Here is an 18,846-nt window from a genome sequence, read left to right as displayed (position 1 = left end):
TATAACATTGAAACGACACCACAACATTACAGAACTACAATATAAATAAATAGGGGAACACAATAGACAAAGACACACATGAATAATAATTAACAAAAGGCAACAAGTTAAATATTTTAATACGCCAGAAGTGCATTTTGTCCACACAAGACTTAATAGTGACGCCCAGATACAAAAGTTTGAATGCTGAAACAAGTACAAAGATGAACAGCACCGAGGACCAAAAGTTCAAAAAAGTTGTGCCAAAAATGGCCAGGGTTTTCTGTTACATGTAGGTACCAGAACATCCCTATTGTTTAGAATAATTTATACTTTTGCAAACAGTAAATTTTATAAAATGACTATACAAAAGATATATGATAAAACTGAAGTATTAACTAATAAACAGGTACAAACCTTACCTGACATGAAATAGTGTTACATTACAACATAGAAAGACACATTCTAAAATACCAATTGAAAGAGCTGAACTCAGCAAAAGTTATCCCACGAGGGCGCGGTGTGTCAGTGTCAGATCACTCCGATGGCCACAGGCCAGAGAGTGATCTAACACTGACACACCGAAGTCCGATTGGGATAACTATTTTACATCCTAACTGTTTTATATTAGACGAAAGACCATTTACAATTCATAAAATGTAGTTTAGAACGCCACACAACCATTATAATATATTTTATAATACTATATAATGTATACCCTTTTTGACCCCCGAACCGATGAGTAGATATTAAACAATGTTTATTCGCCCCACTGGCTAATCGGCCCACACTAGATCGACACTTTATGAATAAAATCGCCCCACTCTTGTTTACCGACTCGACCCCTTTTGAAAAAGTATGTATAATCAAATTGCACAATCAGTGCAACATCTTACTTACTAAAAAAATGGTTTAAACCCCACTGAATAAAGGTCTACAAACTCGCCCACTTTTAAAAATATCTTGCTTCCTTTGAGTATGTTTAATTACTGATAGTTGGTATCCTGTATTCCTAGTGCAGTGGTATGTGTCGTGGGTTGGTATGCTAAAGGTCTTGAGTTTAAATCCCAGCATAGACACTGAATTTTTGATAGATAGTCTTTTCTGTATTAATTATAAGTTTTAAAGTAGATTTGACATTCCCGCCAAAATGTTACAAAACAAAGGATAGCATGAAAGACAAAAAAGCTCAAACTGGGGTGATCTGGTAGGGATGATCCGGGGTAGAACAAAAGAGCTGGGATGTAAATCAAAAGACATATTGCACAAACAAGTGAACATACACAGAACGAATAAATTTGATCTATGACACAATGTAAATACGAAATAAATGAAATAAGGGATGTTAAATAAATGCAACAGTAGTATACCGCTGTTCGAAACTCATAAATCCATGGACAAAAAAAAATCGGTGTAACAAACTAAAACCGAGGGAAACACATTAAATATAAGAGGAGAACAACGACACAACACTGAAACGGACCAAGCATCAGACAAAATCCCACGAGAATAACAAATATAACATCAAAACCAAATACATGAATTTGGGATAGACAAGTACCGTGACACGTCTTATCGCAATGTGAATTTACAGTCAAAAATAAGAGAAAACAAACGACGCAACGTTAAAATATAACACACAAAGAAAAGAAAAATAATATAACAATGGCCATCTTCCTGACTTGGTACAGGAAAAAATGGTGGGTGGAACCTGGTTTTGTGGCATGCCAAACCTCGCACTGTAATGGCAATGTTAAATATAACATTGAAATGACAACATAATATAACAGGACTAAAATACAAATAAATAGGAGAACATATTAGACAAAGAAACACATGATTAATAGATAACAAAAAACACCAGGTTTAAAACTCAATACGCCAAAAACGCGCCTCGTCCTCACAAGATTAGACGACACAAGACGCCCAGATATAAAAGAACGAAAGCGAAAAAAAAGGGTACAAAGTTGTACAGCACTGGAGATCAAAAGTTGAAAAAGGTTGGGTCAAATACGGCTACGATTTAAGCTTGGGATAAGAACATCCTTATTATTTAGAATAATTGAAGATATCAGAAAGGCATCCATAACCTTGGACATTATGCCGCTTAATTAAATATTGTACAGCAGGTAAATAAAATTAAATATGGAACTGTTTTTACTAAATATATAACTGTGTTGAAGTGAAAATTTTAGTCATACCAAACACTTATCAAATTAAAGCTGATATATATTACCAAAAGAGAGAGAGGAGAGAATTTAAGCCAAATAAGTAAACATTAAACAACAAAGAGCATTTCAAATTGTATCAACAGGTCAAATTAACAAGAAAGTACGATTTGAGAGTACTCTCAGGTATCGAAAGCTAGTTAAGAGCCAATGACAAATAATAATGAAAAAGCATAAGAGACTAAACTCTTCTAAAACACATCTCCTTATATCTATACAGAGTAATCTCTATATAGAAAATAAACATGGATTTATATTTATAAGATCATCCCAAAAGAATAAACCCTGTTTGAAAAAAATACAAATTTTGTTATGTTTTTTATTTGCTGATGACAAAATTGATATTTGTGCAAATGTTAACTATGTTCAAATATCTTATTACCACTGGGTCGATGCCACTGCTGGTGGACGTTTTGTCCCCGAGGGTATCACCAGCCCAGTAGTCAACACTTCGGAGTTGACATGAATATCAATAATGTGGTCATTTTTATTAATTTCCTGTAGACAAAATTTGAATTTTTTGAAAAAACTAAGGATTTTCTTATCCCAGGCATAGCCGTATTTGGCACAATTTTTTGGAATTTTGGATCCTCAAAGCTCTTCAACTTTGTACTTGTTTGGGTTTATAAATATTTTTGATTTAAGCGTCACTGATGAGTCTTATGTAGACGAAACGCGCGTCTGGCGTACTAAATTATAATCCTGGTACCTTTGATAACTATTACCACATTGGTTAGATAACCTTTATTAATAAGTGTGTTTAAAGGTTTGACGGCTTAACACAATTACATATGGTGATTTGCGCGCTTTAAGTTCAATATAACCGTAAAATTAAGGATGTAAAACACCGTTTTTAATAGTGTTTCGTTTCTCTAGATGCAATAGGTAAAAAACAACGTCGTTACTCCCAAGGTATTTTCAAAACTTAAATCCCGTAGCTGCATTTGAAATTCTGGGAAATGTGATGACACTTGAATCAAATATTTACATCGAGGTTCATAAGTTGGAACATATTACTGGACAAATAGTTCAACGCCTGAAATTTGAAAAATTAAGTCGAATGAACTCACCATAGATACCAGGATTAAAATTATATATTTACGCCAGACGCGCGTTTCGTCTACAAAAGACTCATCAGTGACGCTCGAAACAAAAAATGGTTAAATGGTCAAATAAAGAACGAAATTGAATAGCATATTCTGTACTTATTTAGTTTTGAAAATGATACTTGAGGTATAATAATTTATATCATTTTCTTCTTTTTACATGCATTGTAAATGAACAAAAACGAAACCTGAAACCAAACGATTATCACTGCAAACAGGTATTTCAAAAATTGCAAATATGCTTAAAAGAAATGGCGACGAGGTAGTATTATATAACTACTTCTCTGGTCTGTATTGATACACTTTTAGTAGCAATCATATTGTATGTTTATACGTTGAAAATAACCTAGGTCAAATACATGCTATAAACTTTCTTAACATCCTGTTTGAAATGACTGGTATCTTGCGTTGGATATAAACGTCAGTCAAAACCAGAATATCTTTAAATAGTCATGTAATAGGATTTCTTAAAGTATTATATTAATTACAGTATAAATAAAAATGAAGTATGTCAACTTGAAAAATTAAACGCGTAAACTTTTGCAATATTGTTTACAGGTTTGAATTGTAAATAAATCTCACATCTATTGTAATGCCGTTTTGCATTGGCTGCAGAAGTAGTAATAAATTATTTTTTTCATCAATATTGGTTAATAAAAAAAGTGGCAAAAGATACCATAGGGACATTCAAACTCATTAAATAGAAAGTAAACCGAAACGCCAGTTTAAAAAGAAAAAGACAAACAGACAGATAATAGTACACAAAACACAACTAAAAATAAAGACTTAAGAAAACGAACCCCACCAAAATCTAGGTGATTTTGGAAAGATAAGCAGATCCTGCGCCATATGTGGTACCCGTCGTGTTTCTCATGTTATTACAAACCCGATGATAAGTAAAGTTCGAAAGGTCACATTCTTGAAAAGGGAACGGGATTGTAACTACGACATAATTTTCTCGTAAGAAACATAATTAATAATGTGTTCCTCGTTGTGTGACTCTAAGGTGTAATATCACCATTGATTTTCCCCTATTAGTCTTTGTTAAATTTGCACTTTTAAAAAAATTGTGCAGAATTTATCTTTGTTTCAAATAAAGAAATACTTGGCATGAGTAAAGTTTTATCCTGTCCATTTCTATAGAAAAAAATTCACATAACATTTCATTGCATATAAGAAAATAACCATCATTTGAAGTTAACCAATCAAATTTCTCCCCTTATTCTATCTGTGCACAAGGTTTAGTCACCATGTAACCTCAAGATTACAAAATTTTCTATAGAAATAAAAAATAAAAAATAATGGTGTTTTGAAATACCCAAGACATATGTTTATGACACAGAATAGTTTTACTGCAATAAAATGTAGGATTAATTACCTACAACGGTCAAATTCAAGGGAATATTTTTTCGACCTACTTTCGTATACAACCGGATGTGACATACCATGATTTGGTGGTATTACACCTCTAAGAGGTATTAAACTTCGCTGACTTAAATTTTTGATATTATACTCATATTGGTATTGAAAGCTAGTGCTTTTTGTATTGGGGAAAACATGGTGAAATCGGATTTCTCCCATCTTTGATTTAAACTGTTTCTTTAATCGTTTTTTCTCTCTTTTAATTTGAAGGTTATATCTTGTTCAAGTCATCAACCACGTGGTTCTTAGTATTACCGTATTTGTTTATTTTCATGACCTATTTCATTGAGAATAAAAGTTGTCGAAAAAATATCTTATTCTTATTCACATTCCAGTTGCATGAAACGTTTAATTCTTTTAGATGGCTACCTAGCTCTATCAAGTTGTCTTATTCCAGTTAGCTTCAAATGATAAGTTTCCTCCTCTAAGTATATTTCATCATACTACATTTACGAACGGATGATTTGCATTTATGGTAATCTTGATGGATAATAGAAAATACTTGGCACAATAAAGAGAATCGGAGATAAAACAATAAAGAATACAATGAGACTATATAGAAGAATAAATAGAGTAAAATTGGCATGAAATGAAACAATAGACATTCTCTTGTAATGTCGTTTTGCATTGGCTGCAGAAGTAGTAATATATTAATTTTTCCTCAATATTGGTTAATAAATATATATCCTCTGCTAAATACTAAGTAAAAAAGGTCTAAAATATGGTGCATCATTTCATCTTTTCGTCGTTTTCCTGTTTTGCAATGAAACTTATTATAAATGAGTATAGGTTAAATCTGTTTTAATGGACGTTATCTGTATTCTTCGTGGTATAATCAACCTATTTATGAGAAGTTCTTACGCACTTTAGGTGAAATGTAGGTCTCAAAATGTTGTCAATATTCGATTATCTTTAGACAATTGGTTTGTGTGTATATATGTCTATATTTAAATTACCACGTAACGGCCTTCTTTTATACAGATATCGTCATTGCTGTAAGTGTGAAGTTGATTAATTATAAACACTCTTACAGTTTCAACAAAATTATTGGAATTGACTTGAAAGCATGATTTACCAACCTTTGTCTGTCTATTTAATTATCTTTTTAATATGCTTCAAACATTTACTATTCCTTTGATAGACATATTCACTTGCTTCGGTTTTAAAGGCGAAGCTTTGACAGTTTCTCTGAAAAATAATTATAAATATGTAGAAAAAAATTGTAAACAGATATTAAATGTCATCAAAATAATTGACATTTACCTAATTAAAGTGTTTTTCTGCCAAGGTTGCAAATAAACTTAATCTGAAATATCGATCAAACAAATAACTGAAATATCGATCAAAGAAATAAAGATGGTCTCCAGGGTCTTGGATAGCCAAACCGCCATAGAGACATGTTAGAAAATACAACAATTACGTTAACCGACTGTTCCCTTGAGTACGTGGAAAAATTCGCGCCCCAGTGAGCCCAATTCATTGCAATTACGGGACATAATAAATATACAACACGAAATTCTTTAAATTTTCAATACTCAGGTGTGTCCTGAAGGATTCCTTGTTTGAAAGCTTGATTACTAGAGTAATTGACATATCCTGGGTTTTTGCAACCGGTTGAGAAACACAAGGTTGTTGTGGGACTTACAGATCTCAGCCATAAATTTAGAATAAGTTCTTCAATCTATTTGTCATAAATGTTTGTCTTCAGGATTTTATCTTTGCAAACCCCTTAATTTAAAACAACTAATCCTCCTAACTTTATGGGGAAAAGCGCTCATAAACAGGCTTCACCCTCCTATTGCGTTTTTTAAGAACCTGTCCAAAGCCAAAAACGTATAGTCAAGTGAGTATCATTGGTTGCCGTCTGTCAAAATTTCAGAAAGAGTCAAAACTGATATATTATGATAAATGGTCAGATTTCCAACTTCCAGTACACATATCAATGGCATAGGACAGAAACATAATTTAAAAGAACCCATGGTTTCGACAAGAAGTCCATACCTAACTCACAAGGTAAAAGACCCAAAAATATTTTTCTGCAATGAATTGTAGGATAAAATTTCCTTACAACTTCGAAGGAATATTTTTTCGACTATTTTTCGTATGCGACCGGATGTGAAGTACAATGATTTGGTGGTATTATTCTTGAAAAAAAGTCCGTAATATCTGAAAAAAATCAAAAGTTTAACTATATACCTATTAACGGAAAAAATGGAAAACAAATGTAATGTTCTGATTTAGGATCGACTATCCCAAAAACATGATGGGTTGCACTTACAGAGCAAAATGAATATACGTCGACACGAATTCCTTTAAATTTTCAATACTCAGGGGTGTCCTGAAGCATTTTGTAAATTGCTTGAATGCTTGATTTATTAACATACTCTGTTTACTACAAAATTCCACAAATATGTTTGAAGTAGAAACTCCAGCATGCTGATCACTTATTTTTTTATGGATGTAGCATGGTTTTTTTTATGAATTTATACTAGAAATGTTCAAACACCAAGTCCATATGCATTATATAAGACACACAAAATAACAGAGACTTGATTGTATAATAGCTATTTCCATGTATACAGATACTTACGACCACGCTACATTTTGCAATGAAAGTGAAATCAAATTATGAACCATGCAATGGATAAGAAGCTTGGTAATTAGAGAACAGGCTCGTTGAAAGCGTTAGCTATTAGGAAATATATTTTACGTGAAATGTCAGGTGTGACTAAGGGCTATCTATTGCATTTGATAATGGCTAAGAAGTTTCATAAATAAATTGAAGTTACGTAGAAATAGAATTACCCTAATTGTTGTGATGACGGATTAATAATGTTACTTGCTACAAGAAAGGTTCTTCAAGCTTAAAATAAATATAAAAGCCGTATAACATGATAAAGTTTTAGAGATACTAATACGAAATGTTGTCGCTTTATGGAGTATTTCAAGAAACGGCTTATTGACATTTTTTTTTACCTCAGAGTTTTTTGTACAAAAACAACTATAACAATTTTAAGCTGATTGCAATTAAGATTTGTAGAAATATAGAAACCGATTCAGATACAATTGTCCAGCTACGAAGAATTATGTGTCATTACCATCTAGTATGATCATGATTATAATGATATGTATTACAACACTTGGCGCACACTTACACTGTAAAATAAGCTTTATAACACTTGGGATCTACTCTTTTTAGAATAATTTTAGTAAAATCTAAAATCCAGGCAGGGATGCGTGATGGAGAAAATGAATTTCTAAAAATCTAAAACAGCAAATTTTAATCAAACAATATTTGTATTTGCATAAAATTATCGACAGGCTAGCTAAAATGCATATGTTACTTTCGGATACGTACCGTCCACCAGCTGAGGTATCGACCAAGGGTTAGAAGTTACATGATAAACTCATCATAGATACCAGGAATGACATTTTATATTTACGCCAGACGCGCGTTTCGTATATAAAAGACTTATCAGTGACGCTCGAATAAAAAAACCGCTAAAAAGGTCAAATAAAGAACGAAGTTTCAAAGAGCATTGAGGAACAAAAATTCTTAAACAGTTTTGCAAATACAGGTAAGATTATCTATTCCTGAAGTAGAAAAGCCTTAGTATTTCAACAATTGAAAGTGTTTTTAACAGTTAATGTATAATTATGAACATATCAATGATAACTCAAGTCAACCACCTTTTACTAATAGACAAGAGGTCAGTAATGAAAGGATTTCTGCTTGTGACAGTCATATAAACACATGGTTAGATTCAACATGAGTGATTTAGCTTATATGTCTGGGTAAACACGATCTTGTATAATTGAAAAGTCTTAGTGCAATGTAAAGTTATATTTACATATAGTACAACTTGAGTTCAAAGTATATATTACAACAGCAAACAGCTTTATCTTACCTACTATACATTTCTAGGAATATGATTGGTGAAAAGCGTCTTCGAGGAAACCGTGTATATTTAATATTAGGTTAGTTGGGAGGCGGGGCTTATTTCATACACGGACAGTAGTGGAGTTACGTCCCTTTTATATTCCATATAAGGTAATAAGGAGGAAAGGGCTTATTTCATACACTGTTAGTAGTGGTGCTACGTTCCTTTAGAAAAACAAAACAGTGCTTTAAACAATCTTAAAGGTTTCGAAAGGCGAAGAAAGTGGTGATAAAGTGAAATAAATTCATAAAACACATTTAAATCTAACAAGTTGTCATTGTCGGCATCTGTTTTTGTAGGATCAAAGGAAGTAGTTTCTAAATCATGTTAATGCTAACTGTATTGAAGTCTTGCTCATTTTGATAGGTCACTAGTCGAAATCTTACACGTTAAGATAGTCGGTAAGATAAATTCGCTACATAGTGTGCTAGTGACGTAATATGGTATATATGAGGTCATTAAATTCCATATGGAATTTACTGACCCTATATATACCGTATTAGGTCACTAACACACTATGTAACTAATAATACTATACCAAGATATGAACATAAGCAGTACGTTATATAATGCATGCATCAATTGTTTGCAAATTCCGAATTGACAATAGACATATATTTAGTTCTACCCACTCGCCATATAAGATGAAATGTTTGATGTTGATATACTATGATATTTGTGTATTCTTTCAGAACTTAGATACAGTCAAAAAGTATTTGGTTGAAATTAAATCATTAAATTATTTTTAGATTGGTATTCTGGTTTTAAAACTTTGTATATATTATGTTTATATATAGTTTAATATGTAAACAAATTTTATGTTGTTAAAAAATGATCGTTTTTGTTATTTTTTTAAATTCTTCAGACATTCACAACGTCTGCACTACATGACCAGCAATACAGCAATTGATAAAAAATAATTAAATGTAAACTAACTTTTTGAAAAGTAAAACAATAAGAAATGCCGAATATGAATATAAATGTGGTATAAGATGTCGACCATGCATTATCATCACATCAAAACAAAATGACAGTCTGTATAGTATATGCCCCTACGATGTTGCTTTTAACAAAACAAATATTCATTAAAGAAAAATACAATTGATTATTCATCAAATATTTTCCTCACCCTAAATGATGCAGGAGAGTGAAAAGCGAAAGTGCATGAATGTCTTTTTAAAACATACCAATAGAAACAAAGACAGATAATCACTTTCTGTTAGAAATCGATTGCCGCCTGTAAATCGAAAACCTTATTTCAATACCCTTTGCTGGTTACATGATATTTTAATGTATTTCGTAAATGTATGTATTCTTATACCTGGTATTTTACAGGGAAAACAGTATAATTACTGATGGTGAGGTTTCTTCATTATGTCGTGAACTGAGACAGATAGCTATAAATGTGCAATATGAAAACGAGACTATAAGTATTCTTCCTTCTCCTCGAGTTTCTCCTTTGATGTTTTTAGACAGACCTGAACAATTGAATGGGGATGAAGACAAAGATGGTGAGATGTTAATCAACATTATTATTTTCAATGAGTATACAATACTGAAAGGCAAATATCACAACTTGCTAAGAATTTTATTTCAAAATAGTACAGTATTGATCTAAAAGCCTTTAAGCAAACTGAGAAAATTAAACCTATATAGTGTTTACTTGTTAGCATTTTTTCGTTTGATCTCTTTGCAGCTTATGATTTATTTTCAAATTATAATCTAGGCTTTTAGAAATAATTATAACTCCATCATGATTTCGTATATCACGACTGTAAACAGCATCAGTTCGTGAAAGTATTATTATATTGACTTCCAGCGTCAGTTCAAGAATCGATCGGATATAAAAACTGAAGATTTGTTTGGTGACTTTTGTCAGGCACAAATTGTGGCGGGGTTAAATATGTTTTGTAACATCTGCAACCTCCCCAAAACCTCTAAATATGTAGGGTAAATAAACATAAATGAATACGCACAGTAAAATTCAGTTGAAAAGAAGTCTGAGTCCGATATCAGAACAAGTAACAAACGAAACTCAGCAAACTGACAATGGTACATTATTAACAAAGGACTACTCGTAATATCAGACATCAATTAAAATGATTGAAAGATTATGTCTTCATCATATGAAGATGAAGCACAATCCACCAGGGGTTTAGTAGCATGTCATCATAAAATATACGAGAAGAACAGAACCCCTATTATGCCAACAACTGGTTTAAGAATACACCACAGGGCATAAAAGTTAGAGTACTATTTATTTTTGTTTGTCCTGTTGTGCAGTGTAAAATTCCTGCTTTTATCCAACTTTTTTCTAGTTTTCATGTCCAGTCAACGCCTTCCTTTATGTATTAATTTTGGATGTTAAGCGTCTTCTGGTCTTCTGATTGGCTGACAATGAATGTATATCAGCTCATATACGTAATTTTGTCAATGACCTTGATGACCCCAACGTTTTTTTCATGATTCACTCCAGTTTAAAATGCAATTTAAAATTAGATTATAAGGGATGACTGTAATATTCAGATTGTAAATTTGTGGTAGTCCGAATGTGCATTAAATAATTACCACTTAAAGCATACATCAATCAATCATCAAATGATATTACTCGTATATAGTCATCCCAGTTTATAAAAATGCGGTACTTTTGGCTGTAATTTGGTGTAATTTTACAAAACGGATTGAAATTGGCTTCAATAGTAGTTGAAATTTATTTTTTATTAATTTTTTCTTATTTAATATCAAACAGCGTATTCCATTTCCATTGTGTTTTACGCTTCTTTTGGTTCTTGTAGTTTTTATCATTTATAATGATGAGGTCTGAGCAAACACATCAAAAACTATAAAATGAATATTTAACTACAAATACTGTGTAAAAATCGAAGGAAACTTTCTATAACATGTTGCTATAAATCCCTTCATGTTTATATTATGGCAGTGTATCTCTTTGGGAAATGAAAACTCGGTGTAATTTCTGCATACATTGATGGATTATCCTTAAAGTTGACATTATACCAACTTGATCTTCTAGATTTCTCTAGCGAGTTAGTTCATATAATGCCAATCTAATATATTAGTTTTATCTATCGTGGCGACATTACTACAATTTATAAAAGGATAAATGAAATCTGAATTCCAAACAAAATTGTGATGGAACCTTTGTCACTTGGGAAACGTTCACAATTATTTCTATATTATGTTCCTGTTTGATTGGATCAGATTCAATCTATGATATAATATTTATTAATGGACAATTTGGTATTGGTATGCTATGTTATCAACAAGCTCTTTCATATAACAAGTATATGAAATGACACAGTGAAATGAATGGACAAAATTAAAACTATAATACACAAAGAAAAGGAAATGATGAAAGTTCATACACAAGAAAATTAAGAATAAATAAGGAGAGCAGAAGCGGAAAATACACATCTTATAAGGGGAAAATGAGCAAACCACGCTATGATTAAAAACTGAAATACGATGTCATAACAAAGAAGGTCCACAAAAGACAATTATATATGTTGTCATGTTCATTTTCAACAGTTTCAAACATCATGCACGGCACAGCAAATTGCAAGGAACTACATTGTCAAAGATATAAAGTCTTATATGGACTAGATTTTATCACATACATGACCTTTAAATGCAATATGTTTACATTTATACAATATTGATATATATACAAACTGCCGAATCACAATGGGCTTCATATATCATAACAATATAAAAAAAATCTTCATTTTTTTAACACTAAAATTGATTCTTTATTGCACATATTGCTGTTTAACAATTAAACTTGGTGTACAGCATTACATCAAGTTTCCCTGTTAAATTACCACTGAATACCCAGGGATAATATTCAGTAAAATTAACTAATAAATTACATTGGTTAAATTAACACATTAAACAACTATTTTAGTTGTTACAAATTGCTACTTCACAAAAAGTATTTTCATATATATACATAAAATATATCTACATAATATTTTTTTTACGGAAATTGATCATTCATCCGGAATGACTTTTGGGGTTCTTTTATTAACTTATCAGAATTGCGGTCAAGTGACCTCGCATGACTTTTCTGTTCCTCGTGTTTGGACAATATCAAAATTCAATCAACATCATGAATCTGAAAGCCATTTAATTCATAAACCCTAAATCGAAAACTAAAGAGTTTAAATTTCATTTAGAAACATAAATGTTACCGGCTTCAATACGTATACCTATGATGAACGACCTATCTATCTAAGTTTTATTCAGTAAAAAGTAAATTATTATAGATCTACAACACGTGGTTATCATATCTTCATAGAGTCCCGGTTGTAATCATAGACTTTTTGACTCTTTTATTTGAGGTGGTAAATAAGATCTTTTGAAACTTTTGGTTATTTCAAATACAAGTTATACAATGAACAATACTTACATACTTCACTTTATTTCTTTAAAATTCTTAAGTTCACATTTTGAATTCAAAAAATAAATCTCTGAGGAATACATGCACCTGTCGTAAGTCAGGAACCTAATGTAGTGGTTGTCGTTTGTTGATGTGGTGCATAAGGGTCTCTTGGTTTTTTAAATAAATTAGACCGTTGGTGTTCCTGTTTGAAGGGTTTTACACTAGTCATTTCTTGGGGGTCCTTCATAGTTAAATAAACTCATCATAGATACAAGGACTAAAACATTATACTTACGCCAGGTGCACGTTTCTTCTACAGAAGACGCATTGGTGACCCCAGAATTAAAAACTGTGCAAAAGGCCAACTAAAGTACGAAATTGAATAGCATTAAGGACCAAAAATTCCTAAACGTTTTGCCAAATACAGCTGAGGTAATTTATTCTTGAGGTAGAAAAGTCTTAATATTTCAAAAATTCAAAGTTGTGTTAACAGTTAATTTATAATTATGAACATGACAACTCAATTCAACACAAAAGTGCTGACTACTGGGCGGGTGATACCATCGGGGAAATAAATCTCCACCAGCTGTGGCATCATAGCTTGCTGTTCAGTGTGGGCTAATGGTCTAAGTTGAAGGCCGTACATTGATCAACAATAGTTTAGTTTGACAAATTATTACTAAGATAGAGAGTTGTTTTATTGGCACTCATATCACATCTTCTTAAATCTTTAAAGTATTAATCAGATAATATAAATAAATACGTAAATGATTCATTACAAATCAAAACGAATTGTAAGTTTTTAAGATGACTGGAATGGTTAATGATTTTACATAATTTACATATTTTGTACCTGAACAAATTAAAGTTATCTGGACACTTTGCTGGTCGTTGTCGTTTGTTTTTGTGTGTACGTGTACTAGTTTTGGTGGAGTCGTTTGTTGTTAGAAGTAATTGCTCTTAGTTTATTGTTTTTTTGAAAATTTGCCTATTATTTCTGTAAAGACAACTTTTTTTTCAAAAGAAACGAGCAGTCTTCAATATATATAAGGATTAATGCAAAAATAAATCGTATTGTTTTTTATACTATCAGTAACGTTTTGAAAATTCTATTGTTCGTACATTTGTAACATGTACATTATAGAGCAGTTTGGTCGACCAGGAATAATTGTCATAACACGCGACTACCTTTTCCAGTTCTAAATATTTACTCAATTAAATCAATTCAAACGTATGCTAGTACTCATTTTAATACATTCAGATTACTTCTTTTCTATTTTGCCCTTTACATAAACCAAAAATTATCTATTTTCAGCCTGTCTTGTATATTATCTCTGAACACATTTGAAACAATCGATTAACAACTAATCAAATATTCCATATCCTCAAATTAATAAAAAAAAATAATACATTTTTACTGATATTGCATACTTTCTATGTAGCATACTTCAGTAATTTGTATTTTCCCAAATATTCCGTACTTTTCCTAGAGAGAATTTAATTTGTATTTGAGTTACAGTTCTTTTTACGCATTATGTGGTGTAGGCAAGTTCTAAAGTAAATAAAATATAATTGAGTTATATATCTTTTACTAATAACAATTTTACTGTTGGAGTAATTTCTACATGCATGTATTTTGTGTTGACCCAAAATGTCGCTTACAAGAGTTATTCTGACCTTCAGTTACATATTAACTACCTGAAATTATAAACAATCCATTACACTCAAATACTTCAATTTTTGATATAATTTACTGCAATGTCCATATCGAAATGACTTACTCACCATTATTCATTTGTTTTTTCTATATCATTATATTAAATTTAGGGCTGAGTGTAGATATAAATGTGCAGTCTTATCGTTCATAAAACAAAATCTCGAAAAGAAGGGAATTGTTTTATGGATGTAAAACAAGGTAGTCTAAAACATCAGCATATTGTATGTTGATTTATGTAACACGTATAGCATGTAAATTCTTACCGTTTCTCGTCGGTTGATCGTTTTGAGTAGTTATCTCATTATAGTCTTAAAACTTCGTCATCTTTTGAATATATTTCAATTAAATGTTTCAATTTCATTTTAGATTCCAGGTTTCTGAAAGTTCCAAAGAAGGTAAGTTTCATTTTCATGGTATTTATTTTACCAACTTGTTATAAAGGAACGACATTATATATATGCATTTTTTAAAGAAATATCATTTACTCCTGGCTTTTTTAACGAATACTTTGTGTATGCACTATTAAAATGCCAAATAATTCCATGGTTAGAATAATCTTATATTCTTCAATATTGGACGTCAGAAATATTCATATATAACCAAGACTTATTAACAATCCATTTAACTATTTATATGTGTAGTAAGCTAATATTAACTAAATTTATTTAAGTATACATTATGTATAAGTTTTTTTCTATAGTTAAACTAGAATAACTTATTATTATCGTTTGCATTTCTAATGACCTCAATAACTGAATTAATTTTGCATTATAAATAACCTTTTTCAAAAGTAATTAAAAGGTATCTAAAAAAACAAACATATAAAGCATTATTTGCAATCAAATTTTGGGTTTGGCTTAGAATGTCCGTGTTTAGGTTCACAAAAACAAAATAATAGTATACTTCAGATGTGTCAAATTCGGATATTAGACTGAAAATTTTCAGTTTTGTATTGTCTTCTATTCGTTTGCATTTCAAAAGTCTTAAAATGTATTCAATGCAAAACTGCAAAAACTGTCACAATTTCGAGATCTAGCAATTGATATTCAGTAGCCAGACAAGAAAATTTCCCAAAGATTTCCATGTGTTTAAAATATCTGTAAATGTAGGACTTGGTACAAAGGTATTGTGTCCAAAAACTGTCATAGTTTTGATGCAATAAATATGTCAATGTATTCAACACCTTTTTGAATTTATACAGTAATTCCTACTAAATTTTCGGCTCTAAAGAGTCCGTTATATAGCATATTTGTGAATGCAATTAATATAAAATTGTGACATGTTGACCGAATGTGATTTCAAGTTTTGGGATGTCGGGATGCATAAAAAGAATTTCAACCCACCAACCATCTTTAAGTGGTATGTACCAAGACAGAAATATGGCAGTAGTTCGTTTTCGAGTATGTTGCATAGGCGTTCGTTTTTGTTGTACTTCAGAATGTATGTTATCCCGTCGTCCCCCTCTTATATTTGGTGTTTTTTTCTGCAAGTTTAAGTTTGTAACCCGATTTGTTTTCTCTCAATCGATTTATGACTGATCAACAGCGATATACTACTGTTGCCTTTATTTACCGTATCGATGCACTGGTCTTGCTACCTATTAGAGTTTATGCAATTTCTTTAGATTTTACTATTTGTTGTGTGTTTCTTGTTGAAAAACTGTTTGTTAAGGTGGTACCTAACACTACAGGGAGATAACTCTGTAAAGTCAGCTAAACGTTTTATTTATGTTGTGTGAAAAGGGAATATTAAGCTTCTCAGTGATCAAAATTGGTGTTTGTCAAACTACTTTATAACCAGTGTAATTTTTCTGATAAAATGGTTGGTTCAAAATTATTGAAATTTGTATATTTTTGTCTGAGGGTCGAAGTAAATACTTTGTTAAAATTTTCTGAAAATTAAACGAGCCAAATTAATTATAGTGAAAGTGTCCTTTTAAAAGTATAACTTTTCAGTGTCAGAATGTATTAATTAAAAATCTACGACATGAAACATAAGTACTGAAAAAATCATACTTGCACATGGTATTTCAATCGAACATTTATTGAGTCGGTGTATTTCACACAACACGATTTATAACAAACAATATAGTAATAAATGAATGCACTAGTGTTTGAGTGTTTCTAGACAATAACTCGAGAACCTATAACCTTGCAAGATCAGTAAACAGTCATAAATACAAGGTGCTTATTTAAGACCCGCATTCCATCAAGAGAAGAGTTACCGGATGATTACCCGGATGATAACCCCTGAAACTAAGTTTTATTTGTAACCAACCATAGACAAATTGGCTACATATTCAATTCAATAGATTCATTATGACCTTGGGGACAATTAGTCTCATATCAAGGTTATCTTTACAAAATAATAATCAAATTAGTACAGAAATTTACTTGCAGTTGATATGAAAAAAATCTTTAGATTTGAAAAAAAGACATATTAGCCCATTTATATCAGCATTTATTAATCCTTTGAAACTGTTGTACAATTTTGATTGCATTGATAGCCAATCTCAATATGCTTCCATTAAACTATTTTATCGATTGATTGCAGTCTTTTCGTTCAATCTGCCTAATGATCATGTTTAAGGAACTTGAATTTGAAAATTACATAGCTCATCAATTGCAATTCTTTGAAAGGACCGGATGCTTACATGCAAACGAAAGCTTTCTCAAAGGCAAAATAAAAGGTCATGTACATGTTTATATTTATAGTTTTGTGTATTATGTGATTCGGCAGAATTGCGTTGGTGTTGACATCGGCACATATATTCGTTAGGCTATAATTCCTTTCTCGAATTTTTCATAGAAATATTTGGAAATATTTTCAACTGATTGTATACACTCATTTTTATTAAATATTAATTAAGTTTTCAGTGCAATGGACACACATTTGTTATTTGAAAATATGATCTGCTTTTCGTGGCAAACTGGGATTCAGCTTTTATGAACAAAAACTCTTAACGAAAGTTAAATCTGCCTTAAAAGATCATTCGGTGATCCTGCGGAACACTATTTCATGCCCACTAAAATTGTTATTGTTCACGTAGATGTGTTTTGTAACAAAACAACAACTGTACTTATTATAAGTTTGTTTGTACTGAGGCTGTAAAGACAAGCTTAGTGTGTAATTACTAGTATATTTACTTCATAGCAGCATTAATAAATGAAATCTTAATCGTATTCTGTCCTGTTTGAATGCCAGCTGTATACATGTTTATAGCCTAGATACTGCATTAAAACGTTAAAGAGCTTAAAAATCAAGCATCTTTTTAATTAGAGATAAAGACAATTTTACAAATGTAGCAAGCTCGTTAAGGATGTTCGCTTGTCATGTAGTGGATTTTTTGTCAGATTTTCGGAAACCTCTAGTTTTAGCCATTTGAATGCCTTATAACTTTTTATCCATTGACCTCCATTTTTCTTTTTATAAATATTTGCATGATTAATTATAAGCCATTTGTAAAAGTCTTATACAATCGAATATATTTTTTAATAGTCTTTGAGAACTTTACCTTGTCAATGGTAAAGCTATGCAAAATTAAGAGAGAACATTTTCCCACTAAAATTTCATTGGCTAATATCTCGAAAACAAGCACATTGACCCCTATGTATTTTTTGCTTTTTTTGATTCCTTACTTAATCCCCTATCAATATATACTAGTTTTATGAAAAGCTATTTATTTTGAAACTGAGAAGCGAACTTCCTTAAGTACTGTATTTATTTATACTCACAATACATAACTGAATATGTTTAATACAGTTATTTTTTCGTATGGTTTTTCATCCTCTCCGTACAAATATTTTATATCAATATGTGTATGACACATTTGCACTCAATCCTTTGGATACAATTTGATCTTTAGAAAAAATGGTTTAGTTATTAATTGACATTTCCTTTGAACTAGCTTACAATGACTGCAAGTTTTTTTATATGGTGCTTTGTTTTATATTTTGTTGTGCTGCGTTCCGATTTCATTATTCAAGCTTCTTCCAACGGATGATTATATGTTGGTCTTATGTTGTTCTGCTGGAAAATTAGGTTTCAAATTAGC

The 18,846-nt window shown here is 31.1% G+C and overlaps 1 protein-coding gene across 2 annotated transcripts in view; it reads left to right on the top strand.

Moving 5' to 3' along the window:
* LOC134717663 (pleckstrin homology domain-containing family G member 7-like) overlaps positions 1-18,846 on the top strand; it is a 109,413-nt gene that overhangs the window by 54,321 nt on the left and 36,246 nt on the right. For both annotated transcript variants that reach the window (XM_063580163.1, XM_063580168.1), the window contains exons 3-4: positions 10,012-10,187; positions 15,159-15,187. In XM_063580163.1, coding sequence (XP_063436233.1) covers positions 10,012-10,187; positions 15,159-15,187 — 205 coding nt within the window. The remainder of the gene's footprint in view (positions 1-10,011; positions 10,188-15,158; positions 15,188-18,846) is intronic.

This window comes from Mytilus trossulus, chromosome 1 (genome assembly GCF_036588685.1).
Source record: "Mytilus trossulus isolate FHL-02 chromosome 1, PNRI_Mtr1.1.1.hap1, whole genome shotgun sequence".
Lineage (NCBI taxonomy): Eukaryota > Metazoa > Mollusca > Bivalvia > Mytilida > Mytilidae > Mytilus > Mytilus trossulus.
Note: the sequence above shows the minus strand (reverse complement) of the source record. Positions and strands in the feature narration are given on the sequence as shown.